We start from the raw sequence: 27,178 nt of genomic DNA on the forward strand, positions 1-27,178 counted from the left end.
CACTCTAATTTCACTAATTTGCCACCCTGTAGAATGCCCTAGAAAAGAGTATGGCATTTGTATTTGGTAGGGCTTCATGAAAATAGAATTTGACTTTACTGCCTAAAGGAAGAAGATATTAATAACATTTTAATTTGACATTTTTCTCTGTCCATTCTGTAATATGCTGTAGTAAGAAGATGTCCTAACCCCCCTCCTATATTTGTACAAAGAGAAATCACTTGTACTGTAAACTCCTCTTTGTTCTTATTACTTAATGTCAACCCATCCTTTTAGAGAACAGGTAATAATGTTATCCTTATCTCTGTATACCCATACCCTCAGCCTCACTAACCTCTCTGTGTTCTCTGCTTGATATGATTTTGAGCCTTTAATGAAATAAACATATATTTTAATAAGAACAAAAGCAAATTCCTAGAACCATCTATTCTCAACATCCTGGGAATGTTTACATGGGAAACTATGCTGCTTCGTACTCCTGTGTAATCAAAAAAATCCTTAGAAATTCAGAATGCTTCTGTTTTATTTCAAAGACACCCATTCCAGGATAGAAATTAGAGACAGTGCTTCTCATTCCCTCATGATATCCTTTAACTAGCAATGTAATCCTTCGCTCAGTTATTTTAAAGGGGATACAGTGGCAACCTACTGTCCTTACCAGAATCTTTTCTAGGAATTTCTTTTTCACCTCCTCCAGAAGAATGATCTGGCAGCTGTGAGACTGGAGTAGCACTTCCATAATATGATGGGCTGGATCTCCTGATGGACGTATCCATGGGAGTTGTGTCATGTGTTGATCCACTACCTACATTTTCATCATCTGCGCCCGAGGTTGAGGACTCTCCGCTGTGACGTGTGCCATCTGCATTATAACGTGAGCCATCTGCATTGTCAATGACTGTTGGAAAGAGGAAATGAAGCAGCTGATAATATCAAGGAGATACATAGCTATATTTCAGTAATGCTAAACAGTTAAAGTACTATTATAAAAAAATAAATAGAAATAGTTGTGTTTATCCATTTTTGCCATCCTATCTAATCTGTCTAGATCATACATCACTAAACTATGTCTAAAGTATATATGCTAATGTATATATTTGTCAAACATATGGGCCTATTATGCATCAAATATTTTTATAGTTTGATATTTTGATCAGACAATTTGATTTTGAATTTAAAATCTTGGCCTCTGTAAAGTCAATCAGAATTTTAGGATTGGGAAAACTAATTTATTATGAGAGTTTTCTTCCCCTTCCAGCTGCTTTTCTAACTAGCAGCTCAAATGAGATGTAGAAATGTTGATGTCTTAAGCAGTGTCCTATATATCAAAGAAACATTAAGAGCTCTAAGGTGCTAAAAAATGTCAAATACCTATATAAAAGATGTTTGGTAGCACCTTGAGATAAACAAAGCTCCATAGGATTTAGGGGAAGACTAGAGACTAGTTGCTTTAATTGCTGTTGAACATCTCTTGACCTCTTTTTCTTATGTTTGGATGGATTTTTAATACTAGCAATTGTTATATAAAAAAAGATAACCAGATCCTAAAAATTAAACAAGTGGCAGGTCTTCCTAATCAATACAGTACCTATTTCACCCTGATTATTGAGGAAAGAAGTATCTAGTCTTTCAATTGGCTCACATGTTTTGTCCCTTGTTTCTGTAAAAGAAGAAAAATAGAAAAAAATTATTTGAAAAAATTGAGAAAAAAATTATGTGTATACCCATATTAATTGTACATAATCACAAAACATCAGGTTCAGATGTGGACAATTGAAAACAAATTTCCAAGTGAAATGTTATTCACTGAACTACCTACTTTCCCTTTTTGCTCCTTCCCAGGTGGGACACTTAAAGATTGTTCTGTAAACTAATGATGAGATTCTCCATTTCCATAACCATTCCAGAAAATGGCTGCAATCAACATCAGCTAAAATAGCCTTATGATCCAGTTTCAATGCAGACAGTCCCACTTTTGTGGCAGCAGTGGCAGCTCTAATTGTTTTTAGCCAGAGGGTCCCTGTCCCCTCCATGGAGGGCTCTGCACCAGCAAAGTGTGCCCTGGTCTGGTGAGCACTGCTTGCTCCAGAGGGCTCCAGTTCCACGCTTGGGACCAGCATGTGAGCCACCTGCTCATAGTGCCAGAAGGGAATAAGAATTGGGAGGAGTTATAAAGCTCTGGTGGGGATGGACATCACTGTAGCAGGAGAAGCCATCTATGGGTGACAGAGGATGACAGCTCACCTGATACTATGCAAATGCAAAGACGATTTTTAATGATATGACCACAAAGAACAAAATACAGAAAATGTCACTGCCATTCAAATAATCCACAAATTTTGCCTATAGCTTTCTAAGATTTATGTTTCCACTGTGAATGTAATAATAATAATACTGAAATTCAAGACACTTGAAGTTAGTCCAGATTTTATCTTCAAATATTGTGTTCAGCATCTGTCACAAGATTATCTACATTTTCCTAATAATTTAGTAAAATATTTCCAACTATTACAAAGTTCAAAACCTTAGAAGAAAGTGGTTTGCTTCTGACCCACATCGTTATCTAACTGCCTAATGTCTGAAGGGAGATTTGCTTCAGAGCAAATACTGGATGAACCTGCAAACAGGAGAGCAGCAGCCACGTCCCTGCGCCTGGGATAGCCACCCTGGGTGCTGGAGCTGCTGCAGGTGGTAGCCACTCCTAGCATCCCTTAACACAAATAACTCTTATTCGCTATAGAAGCTCATGTGTGCATGAACAGAAGAGCTGAGCGCCATTGATTACAACAGTTATGTCTTTTAGACCCACTGCTGCAGTGCTTCACTGCACTAAGTCATTAAAATGAACCATTCTGAAGCTACCAAGTTAGTCCCAAGGGCAGAAAATGGTTTTGTTTAAAACACACTAATGATAAAATGCATCGAATTAATTGCTGGTGTTATAGATACACTTCTAGAGGCTTACAAAACGTATTTCTTCTCAGCTGGAAAACACATGATATTTAATATAGAAGCCCTCATTCCAGTACCTTAAATAGGAGATTACATATGCTATTGTTAGTTAATCTATATCTAAAATACGTCATAAAAGCATATACATACCTGTCTCATTGTAACAGTATGCATCATACCGACCAGTTGTGTTTGCTGAAAGTTTGTAAATGCCAGTATGATTTGCTGCACAGAGATGATAGGGATTGATTCGTGGGATAACAATATTTCCCACTACAAACCCATACCTGTGAAGAACAGAGGAAAATGCACCATATTACATATTATAGGAGATGGCATAAATGTTCTATGTGTCTTAAACATGAAGAAGCTATGAAGAAGCCATTATTTTCACCTTACATTATTTTTTAAAAGTGCATGCATTTATGCATACTTCTTGTATATGAAGGGTTTTCCTTTCTCACATGTAGCCACATCAGCCTCCAGCCACTCAATACCATTTTGCATGTACTTTCTAGAGCTAAACCCATTTTAATCAAGAGCATCTTATTAGCTATGATGATGGGTTCCAGAGCAAGGCAGTGAAAGTGAGGGACTGGGAAGCAAGTGCACTTATTCAGTGTGAGGTTGTATTACCTGACACTAAAGACTGGGTTCTTTTTTCTTCAGGGAGTCACATTTTCATTGTTTTGAGCATAACATACTGCTCAGTGACATTTCACATAGAAATGTTGGGAGCTCAATTTATAGTATCTGAGCAAATTTAGAGAATGGTTGTAAGACACATCACTCTCTGCAAAAGCTGACAGCTTAGCAAAATATTCAGATACAACACTCATTCATGCACAAATTCATACTGTATCTTTCAGTCAAACAATGTGGCTATTGTATACAGAGCTCACATAATTCAGTGAAAACTGTGGTTTACAGAGCTACATAATGCACTATGTGTTATTACTATTTTGCAGTCCTGTAACACCTGATTAATTCCAATGTATTTAGCTGGGAGGTGTGATAGAATGGTAATGAGAACTGGGATTTGGTCTGAGTTTTGTTTTAGTTCTTGAGAGGTACAATATATCATGGAGTAAATTTCACAGCTTCGCAGGTTTTTTATCTGTGAGCCCCATTCCAGTTACACATCTAATGTGCAGATATTTGCAATTCTGAAACTGTCTTGTAAGTGGAATTATAAAAGGCTTTACTCACACTTCCAACTGAGCCTATGATGTTGACACTGTATAATCCATTAACCAGCTACTTGCCTTATGGTCTGTTGATTCTTCTTATTCACTCACCATTCCACATGTGTTTTGATGATTATATGCAGTATATTTTTTCCCCTCTCCTACTCAAGCTTGATAAGAGCCTCGCCTTACAGACAAGGGCTTCTAGCACAGGGTCAACAAATGAAACTAAGAGGGTAGGAGGGCTGGCCAGAATTTCTTCTGGAAGGAGAGAAGGAATCCTAGCTACTTGCCTTACATGTCCAAATCTGTCCTCCACTAAACTGTAAATTAGGGAGAATTGTAACATTAATGAAAAACTACAGCTCCCCACTAAAAAAAATAATTTCCCTCTACTCCTTCTTTCAATTATCTTTATATTTTAACTTCAGAAAAGACTTTCCACATTGCAGAATACTCATAATTGCTAGCACTAGAAATCTCTACCCCTAGATGTTTAGTCAGGATTTGATCCTTAGTCTCTACATATTGTGTAGTAGTGGACAATTCAGAATGCTAAGTATGTACATATGGTAATGCTGGGGAAAGAACATGCCGACTACGTTATGCAGGACTTTTCCATCAGAGTAAAGAATTGTCTCTAGTCTTCATGTGGTGCTATTTTAAATGACATTCCCACTTCTTACCAAGGAATCATCTAAGAATTTTCTGTCCGTTGTTCCCTGGCACTATTGTACACCTCTTTTACAACCATGCAGGGCATAATGCTTGTGAAAATGAACATGCCATATGCTGTCATCAACAGCAGTGCATGACAATTATATGTAAAAGAATGTTTTCAAGGCACTGCATATGTATCTTTCCATGCTCACAAATTAATTTGTATGGATACTATTAATTTGAAAGGAGCTTTATTCAATTCTTATGGGCTTGCAGTCCAGGGGGAAAGAACATTCACACATTATGGATTAAAAAAGTAAAGCGTCACTGACTAAACTGAAATGAAATAATTTACAGAAAATAGTTGCAAGCAGTATTGATGTTAGTACTATTTCTCATGGTACCAGAATGAAAGTCTTAAAATTTTGGAGAAATGTCCACTGAACTTTTCTACTCCCGTCAGAAGATAAATTCCATTTGTCCATATTTGCTGTTTATTTTAGATTGTAACAAAGTTGAAAATCTACTGAAATTTATGTCAACTCGTTATATAGTTTACCAACATGAACTGATGTTATTTGATAAAAATACCCAAAACAACACTTCAAATGTACAGCTCCTAAGTTCATTCTCTTTTCTGCATATGAATGTTTAGGAAGACTTGCATAATAACTGTATTATGTATTTTGTAAAGCAAGATCACATGATCATCTAGTCTGACGTATTTACAAACCATAGGACTGTCCCAACTTGATTATTGTTTGAACAGTGGGCATCCTTGGAGGAAATATTTAATCTTGATGAAATTTTGCTGTGACAAAGAATCTACTACAACCCTTGTAAGTTGTTTCAGCCAATAATTATTATCCTTATGTATTTTATTGTATTAGTACTCAATTTTTTTAATCCAAAATTTTCTGTGAGTAACTTCCAGTCTCTTGGTTATTTTTTTGCTAAACTGAAGATTCTATATTATCTGCATTTGTGGCCCTACACATCATTAATTACAGAGGGTAATTAAGTCATTGACAATGTAATTTGGGGATTTTTAATAATTTTTATAGCTGTCTTCTGAAACTTCTCCATTCATACTGTGGCCATTTTTTCACTGGGGTGTCACGAGTTCAGCCCTCAATGTTTCTTGACAATACAGAGTTTCCTACACTGTATCTTCAGTCTTTGACCTTATATTAGGTCATTAAAAATACTTTTTACATACCTATCTTACTAATTAGTCTGTGATACAGTATGATCTGAACATCTTCCTAATTAGTTTATTATACTGTCGATCTTTTGTTATCTTTAGATTTCATCTGTAAGAGGTTATGATTTTTTTAAAGATAATTGGTAAAAAGTATATGCAGTCAAGGACTTATTTATTACCAGACACAGAGCAAACATATACATGCACAAAGATGTGTTGTTCATCACAGAATATAACTTACTTCAGGACTGACACGTCCATCTAATTAACAGCTATATGAAGCCAACTGTAGTTATTACACTATAGCATGGATGGATAGACTTGTCACAATATATTATTTTTTCAAGAATTCATTTACCTGCAAGTTTCAAATCCAAGTTCATGAGCTTTCTTCAACTGCTCTAGTGTTGACAAGGTACTATTGAGAGCTCTGCAGAGTTCGACTGCTTCAGATCGTGTGAGACTGTAGCGACCATTTTTCTCAACATGAAAAACTCCTCCATATCTGCAACTTACATTGAATTCTGTTATCAAAAGAAATAAAAAAAGGAATTACAAATTGTTGGACTTAATGTTTCACTGAAGACCTGGAAATCATTTGTTTTCAAGTATAGTGCTTTCAATGCAAACCAGCAACAAGCAGCAGCTACCGATTTGTTCAGAAAGAGACCTTCTTCATACTGCCATTCTTTGGGCTGAGACACAAGCTAAATCTTCACACTTTCCAAAACAGCAATACAACATGTTTTTGTGAGGTATCTAGCACTTTTAACATACCATCAAGAATAACGTACAGAAGATGTAAATAGCTTGTATAAGTTTTGGAAAACCACATTACTGCAAAAACTAACTGAATATTCAAATACATTTGAAAAGAAAATATTTCATTCATAACATAATTTTTTGAAGATGAAATGGTGTATAATCAGAGACTTTATGATCATAAGGTTCCTTAATTATCTCATTGTGAATCTTATCGGAATATCTTCACGGTGAATCCTTTTAAATTAATATATATGTGAATCCCCAGTTTCAGAACTAGTTCAAGCAATATGTTCCTATTATTAGCTAGACAAAAGCAGAAAGCTTGCATTCGTTTGATGTTGCATATCTACCTGAGACAAAGCCAAATGACCTGCACAACTATTCTGAACTAGAACAACATTATGCTGTTAAATACTCCCTGAAAGATAATCTTTAAGCTCTTCTTATTCAGCATACTGGGGCAGATAGAGAAGCTTCAAATACACATTATATAAGAACTCACAGGAATGAACTTTTTGCTCCCTGTTCATTCATCTGGACAGTATTTCCCTCCATTTTGAAAGACTTCCTCTTGCTGAGCTCATGATCACACACAAACATCTTACTGCCAACCCACATCAGAGTTTCAATACTTATCTAATTTTAAAGGATGTCTTAGATGGATTTTAATTTAGTAATACTGTAAAGGTTTGCACATGGAAATAACTTTCAATGGCAAACACCATAAGGAAAAAAATAACGAATAAAATTAAAAAATTAGGTGCCATAGTTATGTTGTACAATTCTTTTTCTGGCCTTCAGCCTGGGAACCTTGAACAAGCAGCACGTGCAAAGCCTACAGGAGGGGAGCGCCTCACACAATTCACTACAGACACTGAACGAAAGGTGTGAGGGCTACAGCGTCTGAGGACATCACACTCATTTTATCTTTGTGTTGGAAAGATACTGCCCACACAATGCAACAGGTACAGTGGGAAAACAGTATAATCCAAGGAAAGTGTGTGACCGAGTAAAATGAGATGAAAAAAATAAACATTTATTTATCATGTTTTTTTTAACAGGAATAGCTAAGAAAGAGATAATGATAATAATAATAATAACAACAATAACAACAACAACAATGTGAATAAGAATAATCGTGTGCGGAGAAAACAGGGAAAGACAAGGATGCTTCAACGCAATGTGAATTAACTTGGTTCCTGGCCCAACTTTTCCTCAAGAGAAAAAAGCTGTTTTTCTAAAAGACCCGAAATGCAATTCATGCATGTTTGCATTGACACATTCTATGTGAATAACAAGCAACTTTCCTAATGTCATTTTTGCTTGACAGTTTATCTTCTTCTATAGCATAGATGTGAAAGCAAACGATAGTAATCAAGTTGTGCACTCTTCCTTCAATTGCTTTTGTTTATTGGTAAACTGAGGTTATACTATCTACAGTGTAAACTGCAAGGAATGTTCCTTTCCACATGTAACAGGAAACAATCAAGGAGATAAAATACCAGAGTAGATCCAGACTGTACAGTGTATGTGAAGACAACCATTATTTGCAGCATAAGTAGGAGTCCAATAGTACTGATGACTGCAAAAACTGTGCATTCAATCTTAAATACTTTTACCATAGGCAACAGAATTAATTAATATGGTTACTTGGATTGCTTTTCCACAAGAAGAATGTAAAAAATATCTCTTATCCCACCTGCCCCTCCAATTATTTAGGGTGACAAAAAATTTTAATGTAGACAAAATTGATATATATTGCATAGCTGTTTAATAGTCTTGATGATTACAGTTCTTAGTATTTTTATCATTACATGTTATAAAAAAATACCAAGAGGACATAATTTTTAGTTTTGTAAAATTTATACAAGACTAACATGTTTTCTCAAAATGCCTTTATTTTGACATAGCTGTTTTCTTCCAGGGAAAAATAGTTCTATTAAATTTTCTCTAATGACAGCCATATCATGAGAGGTTTTGATGGCAAGAATGAGGAACCTGTGAGGAAGAGGACACTAACAAATGCATTTTTCCTTCCTGGAAGACTTAATGTCTTGCAACAGAGCTGATTTTCGCAGTCTGAGGAGAAGCTTCAGATTAACATAAAATGATAGTCTCAGCAAGTTCCCACATGTGATTCTGAAATAGTCGCAGTGCTTCCACAAGTGCCAGATGCAGACATGCACAGCACTGGTCCTGGTGACAGCTGATGGACTAGAGATCTTCTGCAGCCACACCCCGCACTAGATAGCACCACATGCTCAAACGCCATTGCCACATCTACCTACAAGTCACAAATGTAGTCAACAGACGTTCCGGTTGCAGATCCCAGTAGATGTTTTCTTACAACAAAACAATGAATAGCTACTCTGCACAGAAGGATGTGGCCCATGACTACTGCTATGGGATGGAGCTGCTGTCACAGCTGCCACATGAGTGGCTTCTACTTTGGCTCCAAATGTTCCACAGTCACAGCCTGACATTATTTTGGAAGTTGTCCAGTCAGTAGCTGTATTAAACATGGATGACCTAGACACAAAAAAGGCTTCTCCTTAGTTTTCTCTTCTTGATTCTCTCTTTCCTGTAGAACAAGGCAGGCCTAAATTTGTTAATGATTAAACATACTCCGTGAAGCCCCAGACTTAATATTAAATTTAGGGATCAGATCACAAAGATCTATTTGATTATTTAAAAGTAACATGTGCAGTCATTTTGGAACTAGATCTGTTTGGAACATCAACATCTCTTCCAATAACGTAAGGCTAATTTCTGAAGCACTTTTGCTATGAAATCAGGTACAACATTCACTTGCTTTGGGTTGCCTTTGAATCTCACAGCTCATCCCATTTTTGCTGAAATATTAAGTGAAGTTCACTTTTGTTTAGAGTGAATTTGATTCAGCTGTCATCAAATCTTAGCCCATTCATGGTTTTAAAACACTACAATATATGCTCCATTACCACCCAGACATCCAGTCATAGTCAGAATCCCACTTATTAGGCAGCCAATTCCTTAAACTCCAACTGTTGAAAATAAATATGCTCATTTACACAGATAGACTTAATGGAACTACTTGTGGGCTACAGTTACGTGCATGTACATTTTCCATGGAAATGCTCAGCCTGGGTCTACAGCACACATACTGTACACCAGGACACTTCTGGGAAGTAGCAGGCATATTGTACACGTGTTGACCAACTACACTGCATGCACACACAGAAGGGCCAAAGCTCCCAGGAAGCCTTGCTCATGCAGCATGGGAGATCACATGGGTGTCCAGGAAATCCCGAGCAAAAATGTGTCAATCCAAGTCTCAGAACTAGTTTTGAGGACATCCAATTAGTTGGCACTTTGGCCTAAAATAATGTCGAGACAACATGCTTTGTTTTTATTTTGACGATATCTTCTACACCTACTAATAAAAATGTTTGTAACATTACTGTAGTATAGACACTCCGTTCATGAAGCAGTGACTGTGGAAGAAGGACTACAGCAGTACCTAAAACTCACATAACATTTTGTATTCTAAGCAAATTGCATTAACCCAGCATCTCCTCTGTGAAGACAGTAATTAGCATATATTAAAAATGGCAAAATACAGATGCAGAGCATACTGCCCAGAGCTGTCAGGGAACCCAGAGTTTTTACTTTATGGTCTCATATTTTAACATCCAGACAATGGCGACTTTAAATTGAATTAATGAATTAATGAAAATATTTGTAGTCATATCAATACAAAACTTAACAAAAACAAAAGACTAGGTCTAAACTAAATTAACACTTTAAATTATTTTTTCCATGCTGAGGCTTATAGATTAATTTTGAGTTAAGAAACATGATTGCCAAATCTAAATCTAAACACATATCTCACCTTTTCCCATAGTGCAGGAAGGTGAAATCCATTAATTTTATATTGATGCTACTTAGTTGGCTTTAACACAGTTATTCAAAAGATGGATTTTTTTTCTCTGTTTCACAAGGCAATACAAAACTCATATTGTGTGCCCAACTATTAGTGATCCCTTCAACCCTTTTGAAGTTTCAAAGGAGCTGATTCAGAGTGGAGTCTCAGTGGAATCACAAACAGCACCCAAACCTTCCCTTCTGCCCCCTCTTATAGCTGGCAGGCTTTGAGGCTGGCAGGCCATGATCTTTCCCTCACATTCCCATGATGTGCTATAAAATTGTATAATAATAGCTCTTTGAAAAGGCAAAAAGGACTAGACATGCCTGAATTGTCATCATCATTAATCTCATCCAGACCATGAGACTTGTATGACTCAATCCAAAGCCATGGAATGCCCCTAAGCTGGAGCTGAGTTTCATGAATATGGAGAACATTAACTTTCACACAGGCCATTTTTCCCTGTCTTTCCTGGGATTTCTGGTGCTCTGTATCAAGCAAGTCCTTCTCTGCTATTGCCATTCACATATCTAAACCAGGCCCAATTTCAGCTTTTCAGCTAAAATCACTAACTCCAGTTCCACAGACAATTTGCTAGCTAGAGCCTACTGGTGTGATAGAATTGGCTGAGACAGACTAAAGAGCATCGTCCTTTAATGAAAGTGTGTGTTACACCCTGATTATTAATACTAGAGGCCTGTTAGAAGCTGCCACAGTAAGAAGTCAGGTGCAATCTCCATTTCCACTCTGGTTCTGCAACCCTCATGCATAATGAGCAACACTGAGTCATGCAAACTCTTCCCATTGGAGTTGATTTTTGATCCACTCTATGGATGTTTCATGCACTGCTCCCTGCTTGTCATTGTTTTCCAAGACAATAACTAAAGGTTTCATTCTCAAGGTGGATGCTGTCTTACATTAAAAAAAAAAATATAAAAAAAGTTATTTTAACAATGCAGAGATACATCAAAACAAATTAAGTGGAAGATTTGCAAAAACCCTCCCCACCTTAAACGAAAATCTGTAGAAGAATACTTAAACATGAGGTTGTTAACAGACTTCTTGGTAAAACCACAGTCTGCATTGCATGGCAACAAGGAAATGTTAGTGTGCTGTTCTCATGGGGATTTTCCTTTTCGGTTTGTGGTTCAAGATGACTGATAGGTCACCAGGATGTGATAAATTGGGGCTGAAAACAGTGGCAGAACTAGGGGTTTGATGGTGCAGATAGTTTTAATTTTCTGTTTGCTTTAATAGAATATAGGTTTTAAATTTAAGAACTTTTTTCTAAATTTTTAAACAAATTTCAAGCTCTAGGTAGATATACATGGGTAAACATTTCCTAATAATCACAGATTATTTAATCTTGTACTAACACTTCTGAACAGGGAAAAACTTTAGCTTAGCACTGATATCTACATTTTGAATATCAGCACCTGCTTTAATGCATGCTAGTAATGAAGTAAAGTGGCATACTGGAAACAGATTAACATCTGTTTAAAAGATATTCCTAGCAACTACAGCTCCTCTTCAGGCAAATCTAGAAATTGGGCCATATGAGACCTAAAATCTGAGCACGTCTGGGCAGTTCAGATCTCAAGTCTCAGTTCAGACCTATCTCCAGGTGACGTTTGGTTTTTTAGATGTTTCTCAGGAAACTACTTCATGGCTAATTAAGAATGCATATTTTACTCCTGACTAGAGGAAATGCCCTCTCAATACAGACTTTTATATGGGATAGGTTTATGAAACATTTCAGGATCCAAGACATTTTGCCACCAGATATACTAAGATAGCTCAGTTACCACCATTTGGACATCTGGGAGAACTTGAATATACAAAAACATCATTCAGTGATTACCTAATACCCTATGATACACATGGGCCTGGATGGTATTATTGTTTGCTGAGTATTTCACCATTTCTTTAGAGGCTATTAGTAAAATCATTCACTAAAGCGATTCGCAGCCCAGATAACTGTAATAGGATGCAGAGGCTTCCACTTTTATGTCAGAAGTTGGACTAAAGCCCAGGTCAGTAGTGATGAAAACCACTAGATAGCTGTTTGCTAGGTTATGTAAAATGATTCATTAATTCCAGCCTCCGTCACTAATAGGCACGTGTTGACATCATTAAAACACACCTATACCTCAGTCCCTCAGGGCTTGATGGGGAAAGAAAATTTGTGCTGGGAAAATTGGACTCTAAACTGGGATGACTACACACTGATCAAAAATTAGAAGTCAAATTCTGCAGGACCTACATGAGTTAAGCAAGCATATGTCTGTGAGGCTGCAGTCCCTCACAGCAAAAAAACCACCAAGGATCAGGCAACATGTATAGTCATTTAGTGTGGCTGGGTGAGGTTTTTCTGTTCTTCTAGTTCTGACATTCTTTCTCTGCTAGCCATCATTGTCTAGAGAAAATAGAGAACAAACCTGGAAACAAGCCACCTAAACCGTAAGTGAGGCTTCTCCAAATAGTGACAGTGAAAGTAAGTCTTTACAGATTTTTGGGAGTTGTCAGGTAAAATACTTTCCTTGGAGTATCGCCAAGTTGTGAAACCTAAAATGGTTTATAGGAAATACATTTCCAGATTTAGTGGGAATAAATTGTATTTTTGTTTTTTGAAGTATCCCTTGTGGGTACTTAAATAAAGCAAAACAAGGGGTTTGTTTTCCACTTTGAAACTGCCTTTCATTTTGAAACTTAATTAATTAGTTTGTGCAAAAAAAAATAATTAAAGAAAGTTAAGTTTGAATGTTTGCATGGTTGCAATACAAGTAGATGGTTTAAGGAACCCAGTCCAAAATTTCCCTGTAGAATTTTTTAAAATTTCATATATGGATGTGGCATAGGAAAACGTTCTAGGTCTTGAAAATTTTCATGGGAGAGAAAAAAAAACCCTAGTTACATCCCTAATAGATTGCTGATGTTTGGGGGAAAAAATTCTCTGCACACCTAGCTTTTTAAAGACAGTAAAGTCTGGAAAAACACTTTGAAAGGAATTTACCCACATGTTGCAAGGAGTGCCTGCTAGAAATAGAGACAACATATTCTTAGTAATTGGCTGTGGTGACAAGAAAGTGACGATGTCTCTCCATAGATCCAAAGGTATAAAATCAGACCTTTCTTTGAAGTTATGCCAAAGCTGTTCCTACTACCTAGTTGTATTTGTGTACCTAGTAATTTGTGCTGAAAAGGCAAACAATATAGTAGCTTCCTCACTCTCCTGTATGCTGTTAACTACATAAAAAGTCATGACAAAGCCATCCTAACCCTGTGATCCAAGTGGGCTCAACTGAGCTCTCTGAAATGAAAAGATGTGGTTGAGGATAGAGACAGTAGCCAGAGAGAGATATACTGCAGTAGGAGGATCTCCTTTCTCCACCAAATATTAATAAATATTCCTTACATTTCTGTGTTACTTCAGTAAGTACAGACTGGAAATGGGATGTGGGACAAAACACAAGCTGTTGACTTCCCTCTAAGTTGTTCTTAATTAATCTGCCTACTGGCCACCAAAGTCATTGTGTCTGTATCTGTTTACCGATGGGCAAAAATCTTCAGTCTCTTAATGTGATAGCTTTCCTGGCTACTAATTTAAAGAACTGGGGGTGAGGGTGGCACTATGAACAAATCAAGCATACATAGAGTCATTCAAAAATGCAAGTAAGTATAAGAAATATGTTTCATTCCTCAGCAGTTGCTGCGGGAAGAAAAAAGTATGCTAATGCATCTTCCAAACATACTTTATCTGCTTGGCAACAGTTGCTCTGGTAAACATCCTGAGTGAGACTATACAATGTCATCACTTACGATAAACTTCCTTGCTGCTGACATTAATATTATTCTTTCTGTAATAGTTTCACCCAATACTGAGTTGAAAGTTTTCAGACTCCACTAGAACGTGGTACAGCTGTGCAGCACCTCAGTGGAAAAATTGCAGGCAGTGAAATCATAGTCCTGGAATTAGGCAGTTATCAGATATGCCCCCCCTTGCGATGATGAAAACATAATCATCATTGTCGATACTAGGAAAGCTTCAGGCTGTACAATGAGTAGTCTAACCCCAAAGGCTGAGTAATAGGGACTGTGAAGTGAATCAGTTGGGATCAGTTCCATTCAATCCAGGTGAAGAAACATACATGAAACAAAGCTGGTGGATAATAGTTGAAGTTTGATTTTCATTGTCTGACTGAAAGCAAAACTTTTGGTCATTTGGGATAAAAGCAGGTGAGACACAGTGTAGCTCAGCAGACAGATCCCCATCCTGGAGCTCAAAGGGCCTTACATGTATTCCCTGCTCTGCCATTTACCTGCTGGTATAACCTGGATAAGCCAATTCATCTCTCTTTACCTCAGTTTGCAACTAACCTCTTTAATAAAACAATTTTAGATTTACTGATAAAGAATGCTGTAAGAACAAAGAACTATTACATTGTTATTTTTGTTCTTACAGCTTTTACATTCAGCCTCCATCTAAGCTTTGACGAGTCCAGGGAAGTCTGATTTAAGTTCTGTGGTTATTTAGATAAGAAATGAATACAAAATCAGACCTATGATTAACAAGCCCAACTAAATGACAGATTTTGAATTTTAATTATTTGCAGTATGCTACTCAATAATAATACCAGGTGTGATTTGAAACTATTTTTTCTTTATATTGAATTTTTTTTTTTTTTGGTAAACAGTTTCTAAACTGAAAATCTATGGGTTTTATATTTCCTCTGCTCCTCTGAGTTATACAAGAAAATAAATATTCTCAACATTTTAAACTCATTTGTACAGTAAGTTCATTAAGGAAAAGCAAGCAATGATCAAAACTGAAAAAAGAGAAAAAAAGACGTTGAATAAGAATCAGAACATCTATTGTCTTTAACTAGGCCACTTGGCAAGAAAACAACAGAGGAAGGAACCCCAAGAATCTTTTTGAAAGTTCTGAAAGCCAGCCCGTTAAAACAAAGATAATATTAGTTCAGCAGACATACTAAAAGGAAAGCGGCTGCTTAGAATATGCCTCACAATGTCAGACATGTCAAAGACAAATGACCAATGCACACTTCCTAGTAACAAATAATGGCAGGAGAGGACTGCCCAAATAGGAGACATATCAGTACATATTGCAACCTCAGCTTCCCCACAATGCAGATGAACTCATCCACAGTTTCTTTCACAACCTCTCTCCATTTTTTTTTTTCAAATGTCTGAGAAGATTAAGATAAAACCCATCTTTTTTTAAGAAGTTGCTTGTATGAATTTACAAGGAGATACCTAACAGAACAGTACAAAGTAGCACAATATTAAACACTTAAATCAGGGATCAAAGTTGTTAATTGCATATTAATTAAAATACTGTCCAATAATCTGTTGAAGAGAACTGAAACGTCCAATGTAATGCATGATTTAATGACTCATGCTAAATTGAGATTTCTCAGATGAAGAATATAGCTGTAACCTTTGTATGTAACTTTGTTTTAAACATAGATAAAACACTACTTTTGAGTATTTGTGATTTTCACAAAAAAGCAGAATAAGGTATAGTATTGCCTGCATTCTGAAGGTCTCTAGAATATGGAAGAGTTCTAAGTGCTAACAAATTAGTGGATGAATGATAATCAAATCAAAATCAAAACCTGAAGAAATTTACCTATTAAAATCAATGGTTAGCGAAAAGCAGCTGACTTGCTTTGTGATGTTATGCTGAAACCCTGTTTTTTTCCACAGTGGGATTTTGACTAACTTCTGCTAGCAGTGCTGTCTGGTCATTGTTATCCACAAGACCTTACAAATTGTGATTTGAAGAGATCAGAAATGCTGGATATGAAAGAGAAAGTAAAGAAACAATCTTGGAAGAAAGCATTCTCTGAAGAACAGATCATGAGAGAAGTCTGAAGAACTTAATTCACAGGCAATTATGAAAGATGGAAGTTATATATCCAGCTGTGTGTACAAGCTGCTGCAGTTTCAGAGATGGAGAACGGGTTGATCTCAGAAGCATACCACACACTTGAAAAAAAGAAAAGTCGTGAAATGCACATTTCATTTTCACTTGTGAAGACCTTGAAATTTTACTCTAGAAATATTAGGACAGACTAAGAGTGAAAAAAATCCCAAACTTAAGATTTTCCTTGGCAAAAACACTTGGCTTGGGATCTGAAGTACTTTTGGAAATGATCAGTCTGTAAAAAACATGTAATGATTAACACAATCTACTTAATCAAATCTCATCTAGAATCTATATAAATCAATGAGAAAGGTCTTATACTATAAATCAGTGGAAGGTTCTGATGATAGGAGAGAACACTGTCACATCCACTATTCCCTCTGTTTTCTCCCCTAATACCAGGAGGGCAGGGATCCCACAGCCTGTAACCAGAATGCTTAGGACTGCAGGCAATGTCTACTGGAATTTTTGGTGGCAAAATATTTCCATTTTCTAGACTCTGTGTCATCTACCCATCCATATACTACAGTTTCAAGAATCTTGAGGTTTATACTGAAAATACGGACGAGCAAGAAACTTTCCTAAGATGCACGCAAGTTACTTGTATCCCAAGCAAGCTGTTTAGTTAAATTTCCTTTAATAATTCTTACAGTCTTAGTTTTGAATCTTTTATAATTGGTTTAGTAAAAAGGTATGTTTAATAACTAGGGTTTGCAATTCACATTAGTATATACACAATGCTGTTTCTATGACAAATGTGTTGAGAATGATATGCCTTGGGTTTAATATATTTTTTTCATTTTTTTTTTAAAAAAACACGTTTATTTAAACTTAACAATTCATTAGAGGCAGTGAAGATTCACTTGCCTGAGGTAAGAATGGGAAAGAGGCATTAGCAGTGTGGCCTCAATATCCTATGAGTTCAAATACTACATTAAATCTTACATATACAGACAGTGGAGATATAGAAGGGCAATGCACTACTATTTGCATGCAATCATTCTCAAATACTGAAGCATCATTGTCTCCCAAAAGTGCTGGAATCATTGTGAAGACAGTGATTTTTCTGTGATGCTCATTGATTCTAGTGATCTTCTATTTTAATGAGATATAGCTGAATTTTATGAAAAGATCCAGAATTAAATCAATGTTTGAATGGCAAATGATACAGTTACAAATCTCAGTTCAGGTACTGTGAGTTTCATGACATTGGAAAGCATCATGAAGTCAGATTCACTCTGAGCAAGTCAATTCAACTAGCAAATCAGGAATAAACCATCTTAATAAATAGAAAATTCTAGATATGTAGTAATTTATTATTAATAAAGCATCACAAATTTTTTCCTCCAAGGAAATGACTTAGATTCTTGAAGCAAAGTTAATTGAGTTGTTTGTCAAGTACACTACATAAAACAAAAAACTGACCTTGTGTGACCCTTGAAAGCTGGAGAGGGACTGTTTACAAGGGCATCTAGTGATAGGACAAGGGGTAATGGGTTTAATCTGAAGGAGGGTCGATTTAGATTGGATACTATGAAAGAATTATTCACTGTGAGGGTTCTGAGGCACTGGAACAGGTTGCCCAGAGAGATGTGGATGCCCCATCCCTGGAAGCGTTCAAGGCCAGGTTGGATGGGGCTTTGGGCAATGTGGCCTAGTGGAGGGTGTCTCTGCCCATGGCAGGGGGGTTGGAACTAGATGATCTTTAAGGTCCCTTCCAACCCAAACCATTCTATGATTCTATGATTATTACCACAGGACAATGAGCATTAACAGCAAGCTGTATACAGTACAAAAGACAGATTGAGCCCAGTAAGATTGTGTGAGAGCTGAAAAGGAAAGCAAGCCAGTAAAGGGCTCTGAAATCAGAAGTAAGATCTCATCACATACTTGCAAAAAAGTTGATATGACTATCATTATGGATATATTTGTGTCATGTTAGGGGTGGAAAAATGATGTTAATATGTTGCCTTTTAATTGCTGTGAATCAACAGTAATATGATTGTGACTGGTGTTGATAAAGTGGCATGACCTGAGCACTATGAGTAATAAAATCAGTATTTGACTGATACTGTTAATTAATTCAGTGCAGGTCTGTGAAGAATGGGTTGTAAGGGTGTTTCAAAAATTAGGAAAATACTTGGCTCATAAAGAGTATTTGGATTGTCCAGCTGAAGTAAGGATTGCATAGCCAGGCTCAATAGACTACCAAACAGTAACCGAAGAGAGTTTCCTCTTTTTTAAGATAACAGCTTTCCAGACAATGCTCTGGTCCTCTGTACTCTTGTTCACTTCTGCACCAGTAGAAGAATGTTTGCACAAGGATTTTTTTCTTAATAATAATAATAATAATAATAATAATGCTTGTTTCAGCTGAAATAGCCCTGTATGTGAAATCATAGCTGCTTTCTGAAATTCAAGTGAAAGAGACACTAATCTTGAGGATGGAACACCAGGCTGGGACTTAAGAGAAAAATGTTATATTTACAGCTAGATTTCTGGGTCACTTATTTTACTTTCTCTCTGTTTCCCTACCTGTGAGGTGGTGATAAAAATCATTGACTTCCAAAGGGCTACAAAAACACCTAGTTATTATTGTTGGCTATCAGCATATTTGTTAGTTCACTTCTTTCTCACTAGCTGGGATCATCTTTATTCTTTTAAATAACACTATATCTAGGCTTGAAACTTTAAGTTCTACAGGAATTTCAACACATTCAGCCTGATTCCAACTGTGCTGAATGTGTTGATGAAACACACCCGATATAACAGTAATCGCCTCTAGACGATCCCCATGTGAACACCATGTAACACAAGAAAAAGAAACACTACACAGAACAAAATTCTATCAGAGACACCACCTGTTTCTGAAGTGATATCTTGAGAAAGCAAAAGACATCAAATCTCTTTAAAGAAGAATTCAAGTTGTTCTTCTATAGTACTCACTAGAATCCAGCAGATGACAAATGGCAGGAATAAATATCAGACATATGTTGATGTCAAAATGTTCAAATGTTTAAGGTGCTGTATGCTATACTGGGGAGACACCGCTGCATTTTATTACGAATGCCCACCTTGAGCTTTGAAGATGTTACCAACAAACACCCTTGCAGGTTATTAATGGATATAACCCTTGCTGGGCCCAAGACTTTCAATGCTGTGGCTATGCTGTATTTTTTAAATGTGATTGTGACAACATAGAAGCAATTGAAAAAAATAACATTGCCTATATTTTCTTATGAAGGGCAACCTAGTCAGGTAGGTTTGAACTTTTCCTCCATTGCTCAGCAAAGGAAATTAAAGAATTCACTCATTTGCGAAAGCAAAATTTTGGATAGGAAAGGCACTGCTGCAACATTTTACCATTCTTGCATTGTTTTGTGTGTACTCTGCACTAGTTTACCATAGGGCTGCCCCAATAGAAAAGAAGAAGAAAAAAGATCTCCAGCTCCAGAAGGAAAAACAAACTACTTGCTATATGAACTACCTGTATAAAATTCAGCAAAGTGTTAACAGAAAACAAATCTGGATTCAGTCATTGGTCTTAATAATCTCCAAGTCACAGTATATGCCTCCTCCTGGAAAACTGTATGACTGGGCTTTTCTCTAATCCACATGAGCCCTCAGAGAAAGAAAATGCTGTCTAGCACTTATGCCTAGAGATGCTCTGAAAAAACTGAATAACTGTGCTGGTCCTGCCCTTCCATGATGCTTTAAGATTGCCTCTGCTTCAGTGTTTTAAAAGCCAGTTAATGCTGTGCTCTGTTTGTCATGAACATGAACTATATCACTACTAGATAATGTGTGAGACTTGGCAGGTCAAGATGTTGAGAAAATAAAGCAAAACTACTGCTATCTTTTCCCACCCAACAAGCAGACAGGAAATACAGCCATAAAAAAAAAAAAAAAAGGGTGAATAGGACTGATCTAATAGAAGTGTCAGGAGACAGAAATATCATCATACACACTCTGAGAAGAGCTCTGCAGCATTTTACACCACAACAGCGAGCAAGTAGATCCAGGGTCTTCTGAGGCAGGCCACAAAAGCGGGAAAAAACTTCTCTCTAGGGAGTCACCACAGGAAGGTGTCTCACATGCTCACAGCATCTGCCTGTTACTGCTTTTAAATACAAGAATTGTGAATTGGATAGCTGCCTGTCTAAAACCTTAGCTGTGCCCATTCAGTGATGAACTGGAACCTTCAAGTATGTATCCTTTGTAGGTTATGAAATGATTTTGTTACATTCTGGAAAAGAAGAGTTTAACAGTTTAGAGTTCAATATGAAATTTCAAGAAAAGTATTTTTATTTTCTGTGATAGAAGAGTTTTTGCTCCACCCAAGAAGGCAAAGTGGCTCTTGCTAGTGCAATAGAAGAGTTGTATTTTGTTAATTCCAATCTTCTGAAGACACTGGATGTTCCTGCCCTATTAGCCTGATGTTGAACACAATGACAAGTGTCAGACTTGCCAGCACAGTAGGCCAAAATCAAAAGAAAATAATACAAAATATGAATAAGAGAATTTTCTTGTCATTAGAGTCTTTTCTGAGGCCTGTCTCTTGGAAGAAGAACTTAGTCTCTACATTTCATTTTGCCCGAGAATGACTAAGCTGCTGAGCAGAAGTTTTACTGTATCAAATGGATATAACCTTCTATCACAGACACAGGCTCACAAGAGTCTATCAGATTTATTGGACTGCTTCAGCCAGATGTCCCAGAGGGATGGAAATGGATTAGTGGGGAAAAGAGTAAATAGGTGCGAGGAACAGAAAAAGTTGCTCAAAAGAAGACATGGACATTTAAAAGATATACCTGGGTACCACCTGGATACACATAATTGCTGTACAGTGACACTCAAACTTCTTTGGACTTAAAATCATAGAATCGTAGAATGGTTTGGATTGGAAAAGACCTTAAAGATCATCTAGTTCCAACCCCCTGCCATGGGCAGAGACACCCTCCACTAGACCACGTTGCCCAAAGCCTCATCCAACCTGGCCTTAAACACTTCCAGGGACGTGGCCTCCACAACCTCTCTGGGCAACCTATTCCAGTGCCTCACCACTCTAACAGTAAAGAATTTCTTTCTAACATTTAATCTAAATCGACCCTCCTTCAGATTAAACCCATTACCCCTTGTCCTATCACTAGATGCCCTTGTAAACAGTCCCTCACCATCTTTCCTGTAGGCCCCTTCAGGTACTGGTAAGCTGCAATTACATCTCCCCAGAGCCACCTTTTCTCCAGGTTGAACAACCCCAACTCCCTCAACCTGTCCTCATAGGAGAGGTGCTCCAGCCCTCTGAGCAGCTTCATGGCCCTCCTCTGGACTCTCTCCAACAGGTCCATGTCTCTCCTGTACTGGGGCCCCCACAGCTGGATGCAGTACTCCAGGTGGGGTCTCACAAGAGTGGAGTAGAGGGGCAGGATCACCTCCCTTGACCTGCTGGTCACACCTCTTTTGATGCAGCCCAGGACACGGTTGGCTTTCTGGGCTGTAAGTGCACACTGCCGGCTCATGTTGAGCTTCTCATCAATCAATACCCCAAGTCCTTCTCCTTGGGGCTGCTTTCAATCCATTCCTCCACCCAGCCTATAGTCATGCTTGGGATTGCACTGACCCGTGTGCAGGACCTTGCACTTGGCCTTGTTGAACTTCATGAGGTTCGCACAGGCCCACCTCTCGAACCTGCTGAGGTCCCTCTGGATGGCATCCCTTCCCTCCAGCGTGTTGACCACACCACACAGCTTGGTGTCATCAGCAAACTTGCTGAGGGTGCACTCAATCCCACTTGTAAAATTCTGGCCACATGGCCTTCTGTCATTGTGACCAGGTGGCCTACCTTCAGGTGAGAAACAATGGGTCTATTCTTGGCTCCTCTGCTGATCATTCCTTGGTCATTTTATGTCTCTCGGCACTCCGCTTTCCTAGAGTGTCCAGCCTTTATGTACAAATACCTCTGAGATCTCAGGAAGTATCCCTAGGAAGTATTGTTTCAAATAGGAGAAATACTTGACTAAATTTAAGACATTCTTCAGTTAATTATTAAATGAATTTTAAAGTTCTTGAGCCGAAAGTATTGTTAAGTTTGACAGTAGGACAAAAGATTTAAGTCAGTTCTCATTTGCCAAACAGCTTCAAACATCCTTAATCATAAAAAGACAAGTCTTGAATAAGAACTTTTAAAGAAAACTATACTTTGCATTCTCTGTTGTCTAACAGGAACCAAGTGCTATTGAACTGAAAATAGATGCCAGTCTTCAGTGTTTGTATAGATAGCACTCACACAAGTAAACAGGATAAAACTGTCAGAGTGACAAAGGAAAGTTTTATCTGATTTTTATAGCACTACTACTGGAGAAATTGATTTGAACAGAATACATATCCTTTCACTTCCATATTCTAAATGTCGAATTTATGCATAAGCAATATATAGGAACAGAGAACAAACCCCTAAATTTATAAATATGAAAACTCATTAGCAAAAGAGGCTTCATTCCCATACTTACGTGCCTGAGTGAATGATGGAAAAGGGAAAGGACATGTAAATTCATGGAGGACACCTGATCAAGCAGGAGGAAGAAGAATAGGGAAGTGAGTGAAAGCGAAATATTAAGATGAGTTCAGGCCTCACCCTCAGCGTCTTCATTATTAATGAATCATGCTTCTTTATACTTGGCAAAGGACCTGCCCAGTTAACTATTCCATATTCCTTGTGCTAAAGCTTCACCCAGAGCACCGTAATGGAGTTGGGAAGACCTGGCTGCCCCTTGCAGTGATGTACTTGCCTTAGTATCCTCATTCCACAATAGGGATACTCCATCTTATCTATAAGAAGTGCATTGGCCAACGGTAAAGAGTAGGTAAATGACTAATCACTACCATCACAATCATCCCTATGGCACTGTTGAACTATTGCATTTATATGCTGTGGAAAGAGCAGCTGCCAACTGTTTTGAGTAGGCATGTGGGCTCTGCCAGCTCTCTCAAAACAGCTGCAATCATGCTGCTCTGGCAAGCGTTATACCAATCCCTTGCTGATAAGCCTTCCTCTGGCGGCAAGATACGTTCTCTCAGAGAGGCTGCAAACTTAAGGTGGGTGCTTGACTTTTAAATTCTGATTTGGATAGTACCTTGCTTGCTGCCTGGACAGAGCTCACTCACAGGGCCCTGGGTTGCCATAGACCATAAGCTGAGTTCCAGTTAATCTCTCACTTCTGTATGGGAATACTGCAAGAAACTATTCATTACTTCTACCCACACATACCACACCCTGCTTCTTTACAGACACCTATCCATTAACAAAAATAACAATAAAAAAGCCCTCTAGGGAAATATACTTCTGAGAACTTGTTTTGCTAACATGCTGCTATTGTGAGACATATATGATCAACAAAACTACGTCACAGCAGATTTTTTTACTATTATATCTTCTGTCAAGGGCAACTTCTTATTTATGAATTTAGGTATTCAGGTATTTAGTAAAACAGACATTAACTGTATAGTTGATGATTGCTGGCTGATGGGCTAATGCCATTTCCTAGGCAGCTGTTAGCCTGTTCTCTGGCAACCTCTTTTATAACCATCTCACTTTGCTTTTGGAGCGGTATCATTAGCAGAAACAGATGGAAGTTTTACCACAGCTGCTGCATGTTTGATTTTTTTTTCTTTTTGCAAAGACACAACACAGTCTCTTAGACCTTCCAGCTACTGAGCCTAGCTCAGTCATCAAAAGAAGGAAATAAAAAGTGAAGCAATGTATTTTTCAAACTGCAAATGTAAGTAAAAACCCGGTCTTCTCTGGGATTTTTACTTTGAATTGGTGTGTTTGCTTGAGCTTCCATGTTAGTAACTGCTGAACTTGTAGATTATTTTTCAACTCCTTTCTTTTTTTTCTGTTTTGCAATGTGAGGGTTGAAGGTTATTGTCCTGAAATAAGATTGCTGCATTATATAATGCAGCCAGTGTTGTCATGTAGAGGAACTGGAAAGTCCCAAAGCCAGTGCATACAAAAGAGAGCTCAATTATGTTCTCAATTGTAGGTACAGACTCCAAAAATGACTGCAGGTTTTGTTAGGCAGGAAACAGTCATGGAGGTTTGCACTTTAAAGCGCAATTAGCTGAACTTTCAGTCTGACTGAAAAGATTCTCCAAGGAAAACCCCTCTTTCTGTTGCCATTTCACGTTACTGCCTGCAAAGTCACTCATATGACGAGCTGCTCTGACATCCCTTGGGTGGGGTCAGCTCCAGCAGCTGCGGCAAGGGAGGAAAATCACAGCCAGTTGCTACTGATATTACTGCTGATGCCACTGTAGGGAGGCCTGTGATTTGGCAGAGAGGAAACCGATAAGCATTCAGGACTGACACGATCCTCTTTGCCACCAATATTAGCAGCAGCCATAATGGTCACTGATAATTACAGTGTCCGATGGCTCTGAAATGATTATTACCTCCCTGGGAGTAAGAGACAACTGTGTGTTAACAGCTGATGAACTTCTAGTCTAGTCTTGAAAATGACTAACAGCAATGCAAAACTGGCTTCATGCCTACAGTTGTCACTGATCCACAGAGAGTGGTCCAAACCATCAGATTTATCACAAAGAAACCCTTACAGGTAAAGGCAAAGAACAAAATAGACTATGGATGTGGATTTTACTTGGTAGCAACCATGATGTACGTATCAGAGACATGTTGGTGACAAACCCAACCTCTGTCTTGCTCCTCTCACTTTGCTGGTCTTCAGCTGGAAGTTTGAAATTCTCTAGTCTAAGAATTCAATTTAGTGCAGAAAAATGAAACTTGATAAAGCATGCTCTCAGTTACCAGCTGATGCTAAAATATCGTGTGTTTTGAACACTGTGAGTTACTGTGGTGGGTCATGTTTGTTTCATGATTATCCTCTCTGTGAAGTTACAGTTCACAGGTAACTATGTACATTTAGCCTTGATCCTGGAAAAAGCTATTTTAGAGGAGAGTTTGGCAGAACAACTTCCCTCACTCTCTTGCATAGAGTTCTCTTTAAAAAAAAAAAAATTAAAAAAAATAAATGTTTTGTAAATAACAGGATACATGTAATATAAGGTTGAGAATTATCATCTTCTGTACTGACTGTATTTTCAAACACTTATCCATTAGTGCAGGAACAGAAATGAGAGGCAAGCTGATCAGAAAGCAAATGGAGAAACCTTCTTACAACATCTCTGGAACTCTGAAAAACTTTTAAATTCTTGGGCTGACTTATCCTCTCATTATATAAGACACTCTACTTATTTTTTTCCCTGCTTCTCTACAGTGCATTCCACTACCAGTCAACATTATTCAGAACTGAAATTATCCTTTTATCAAAGAAGAAACAGAGTTACCAGAGTCTTCTACTCCGTCTTATTACCCAGTAGCACAATCACCAATACCCCAACTGTCCTTTAAAGGTGTTTATCTAGTCTGTCCTTATCTAATCTGTCCTTAAAAACAATGTCTCTTAGCAACCTATTTTCAAACCTAATTACTGCTGCTGTATAGCCACTCCCTCCGAATACCATCTCTTCTCTGGCAAGAACATTGCCATCTTACATTGTTTGCCCTTTGCTTTTTAATTAACCTATATCCCATAGAGCTTACCAGTGCTTTTGCCTCCGCCATGTCAGCAACAGTTCTTACTTTTTCTAACTTTTCACATATCTATAGAATCCACTCCTATTATACATTAACTTGATTGCTGCTGCTATCTTTTTTTATTCCTCATTTATTTTCCCCTGTTCCTTACAGTTGCTATCCAAATTATTGGAAATGTCTGCAGAGATTTACACTAGGTTCTTGCCTGCACACATTTCAGATTTCTTCTCTACCTTAAATTCTTCAAGACTTCATGCTGTCTATATAATATAACAAATTTTAGTTTTGCTTCCTGTAATCCACCATGGTCCTTGCCATACAACCAAACATCCCTTTGAGATCTGTGTTTTCCTCACTATATTTTCCTGCTCTCTTCCATAAGTTCTTTCATTTGAAATGGCAGTTGTCCTTCAATGAAAGCATTTTTTTTTACTGCTTCATGAAATTCTTGAGAACCCAAGTATTTTGGCAGTAATGAGCTCATGATTCTCCTGCTGTTTATACCTGTCTATCAGCACCTCAGGACATCTCATCCTGCTGGGACATTCTTGCTAAAGTAGAACCTCATACATGTTTAGGTGCTAGATAAATAACTGCAATATTAATACTGTCTTCAAGTCCTGGCCTATAAAACCCATGGGAACTGTTCTGGAAAGAAAGACATACTAGGTATGGGGGAGCATTTCATTCATCCTTGGCTAGAGCTACCCGTGGTTTTAAAAGCATTTAGTTTAAAAAGTTCTTCCTCAATTGTATGATGGTATCTTTCCTCATTATGCCTTTCTCTGACTTCCTGTTTTCAAGCTGATGGTTCTGCATTGTGGTGAACACTAGTAACATTTCTCCAAAGACTGCAAGACAACACTCTGCCATGGTTTGTTGGCTCTGTGTGTGAGAGTATTTCAAGGGCAGGTATATGACCTTTCCATTAAAAGATAATGGAAGT

General features: G+C 37.6%; 1 protein-coding gene across 2 annotated transcripts in view; it reads right to left on the reverse strand.

Moving 5' to 3' along the window:
• The window catches only part of CD44 (CD44 molecule (IN blood group)), a 56,149-nt gene that overhangs the window by 26,348 nt on the left and 2,623 nt on the right, over positions 1-27,178 (reverse strand). For both annotated transcript variants that reach the window (XM_075754792.1, XM_075754793.1), the window contains exons 2-5: positions 6,362-6,527; positions 3,103-3,239; positions 1,589-1,660; positions 659-898 (exon numbers count right to left, since the gene is read on the reverse strand). In XM_075754792.1, the coding sequence (XP_075610907.1) occupies positions 659-898; positions 1,589-1,660; positions 3,103-3,239; positions 6,362-6,527 (615 nt within the window). The remainder of the gene's footprint in view (positions 1-658; positions 899-1,588; positions 1,661-3,102; positions 3,240-6,361; positions 6,528-27,178) is intronic.

The sequence above is a fragment of the Balearica regulorum genome, chromosome 5, assembly GCF_011004875.1.
Source record: "Balearica regulorum gibbericeps isolate bBalReg1 chromosome 5, bBalReg1.pri, whole genome shotgun sequence".
Lineage (NCBI taxonomy): Eukaryota > Metazoa > Chordata > Aves > Gruiformes > Gruidae > Balearica > Balearica regulorum.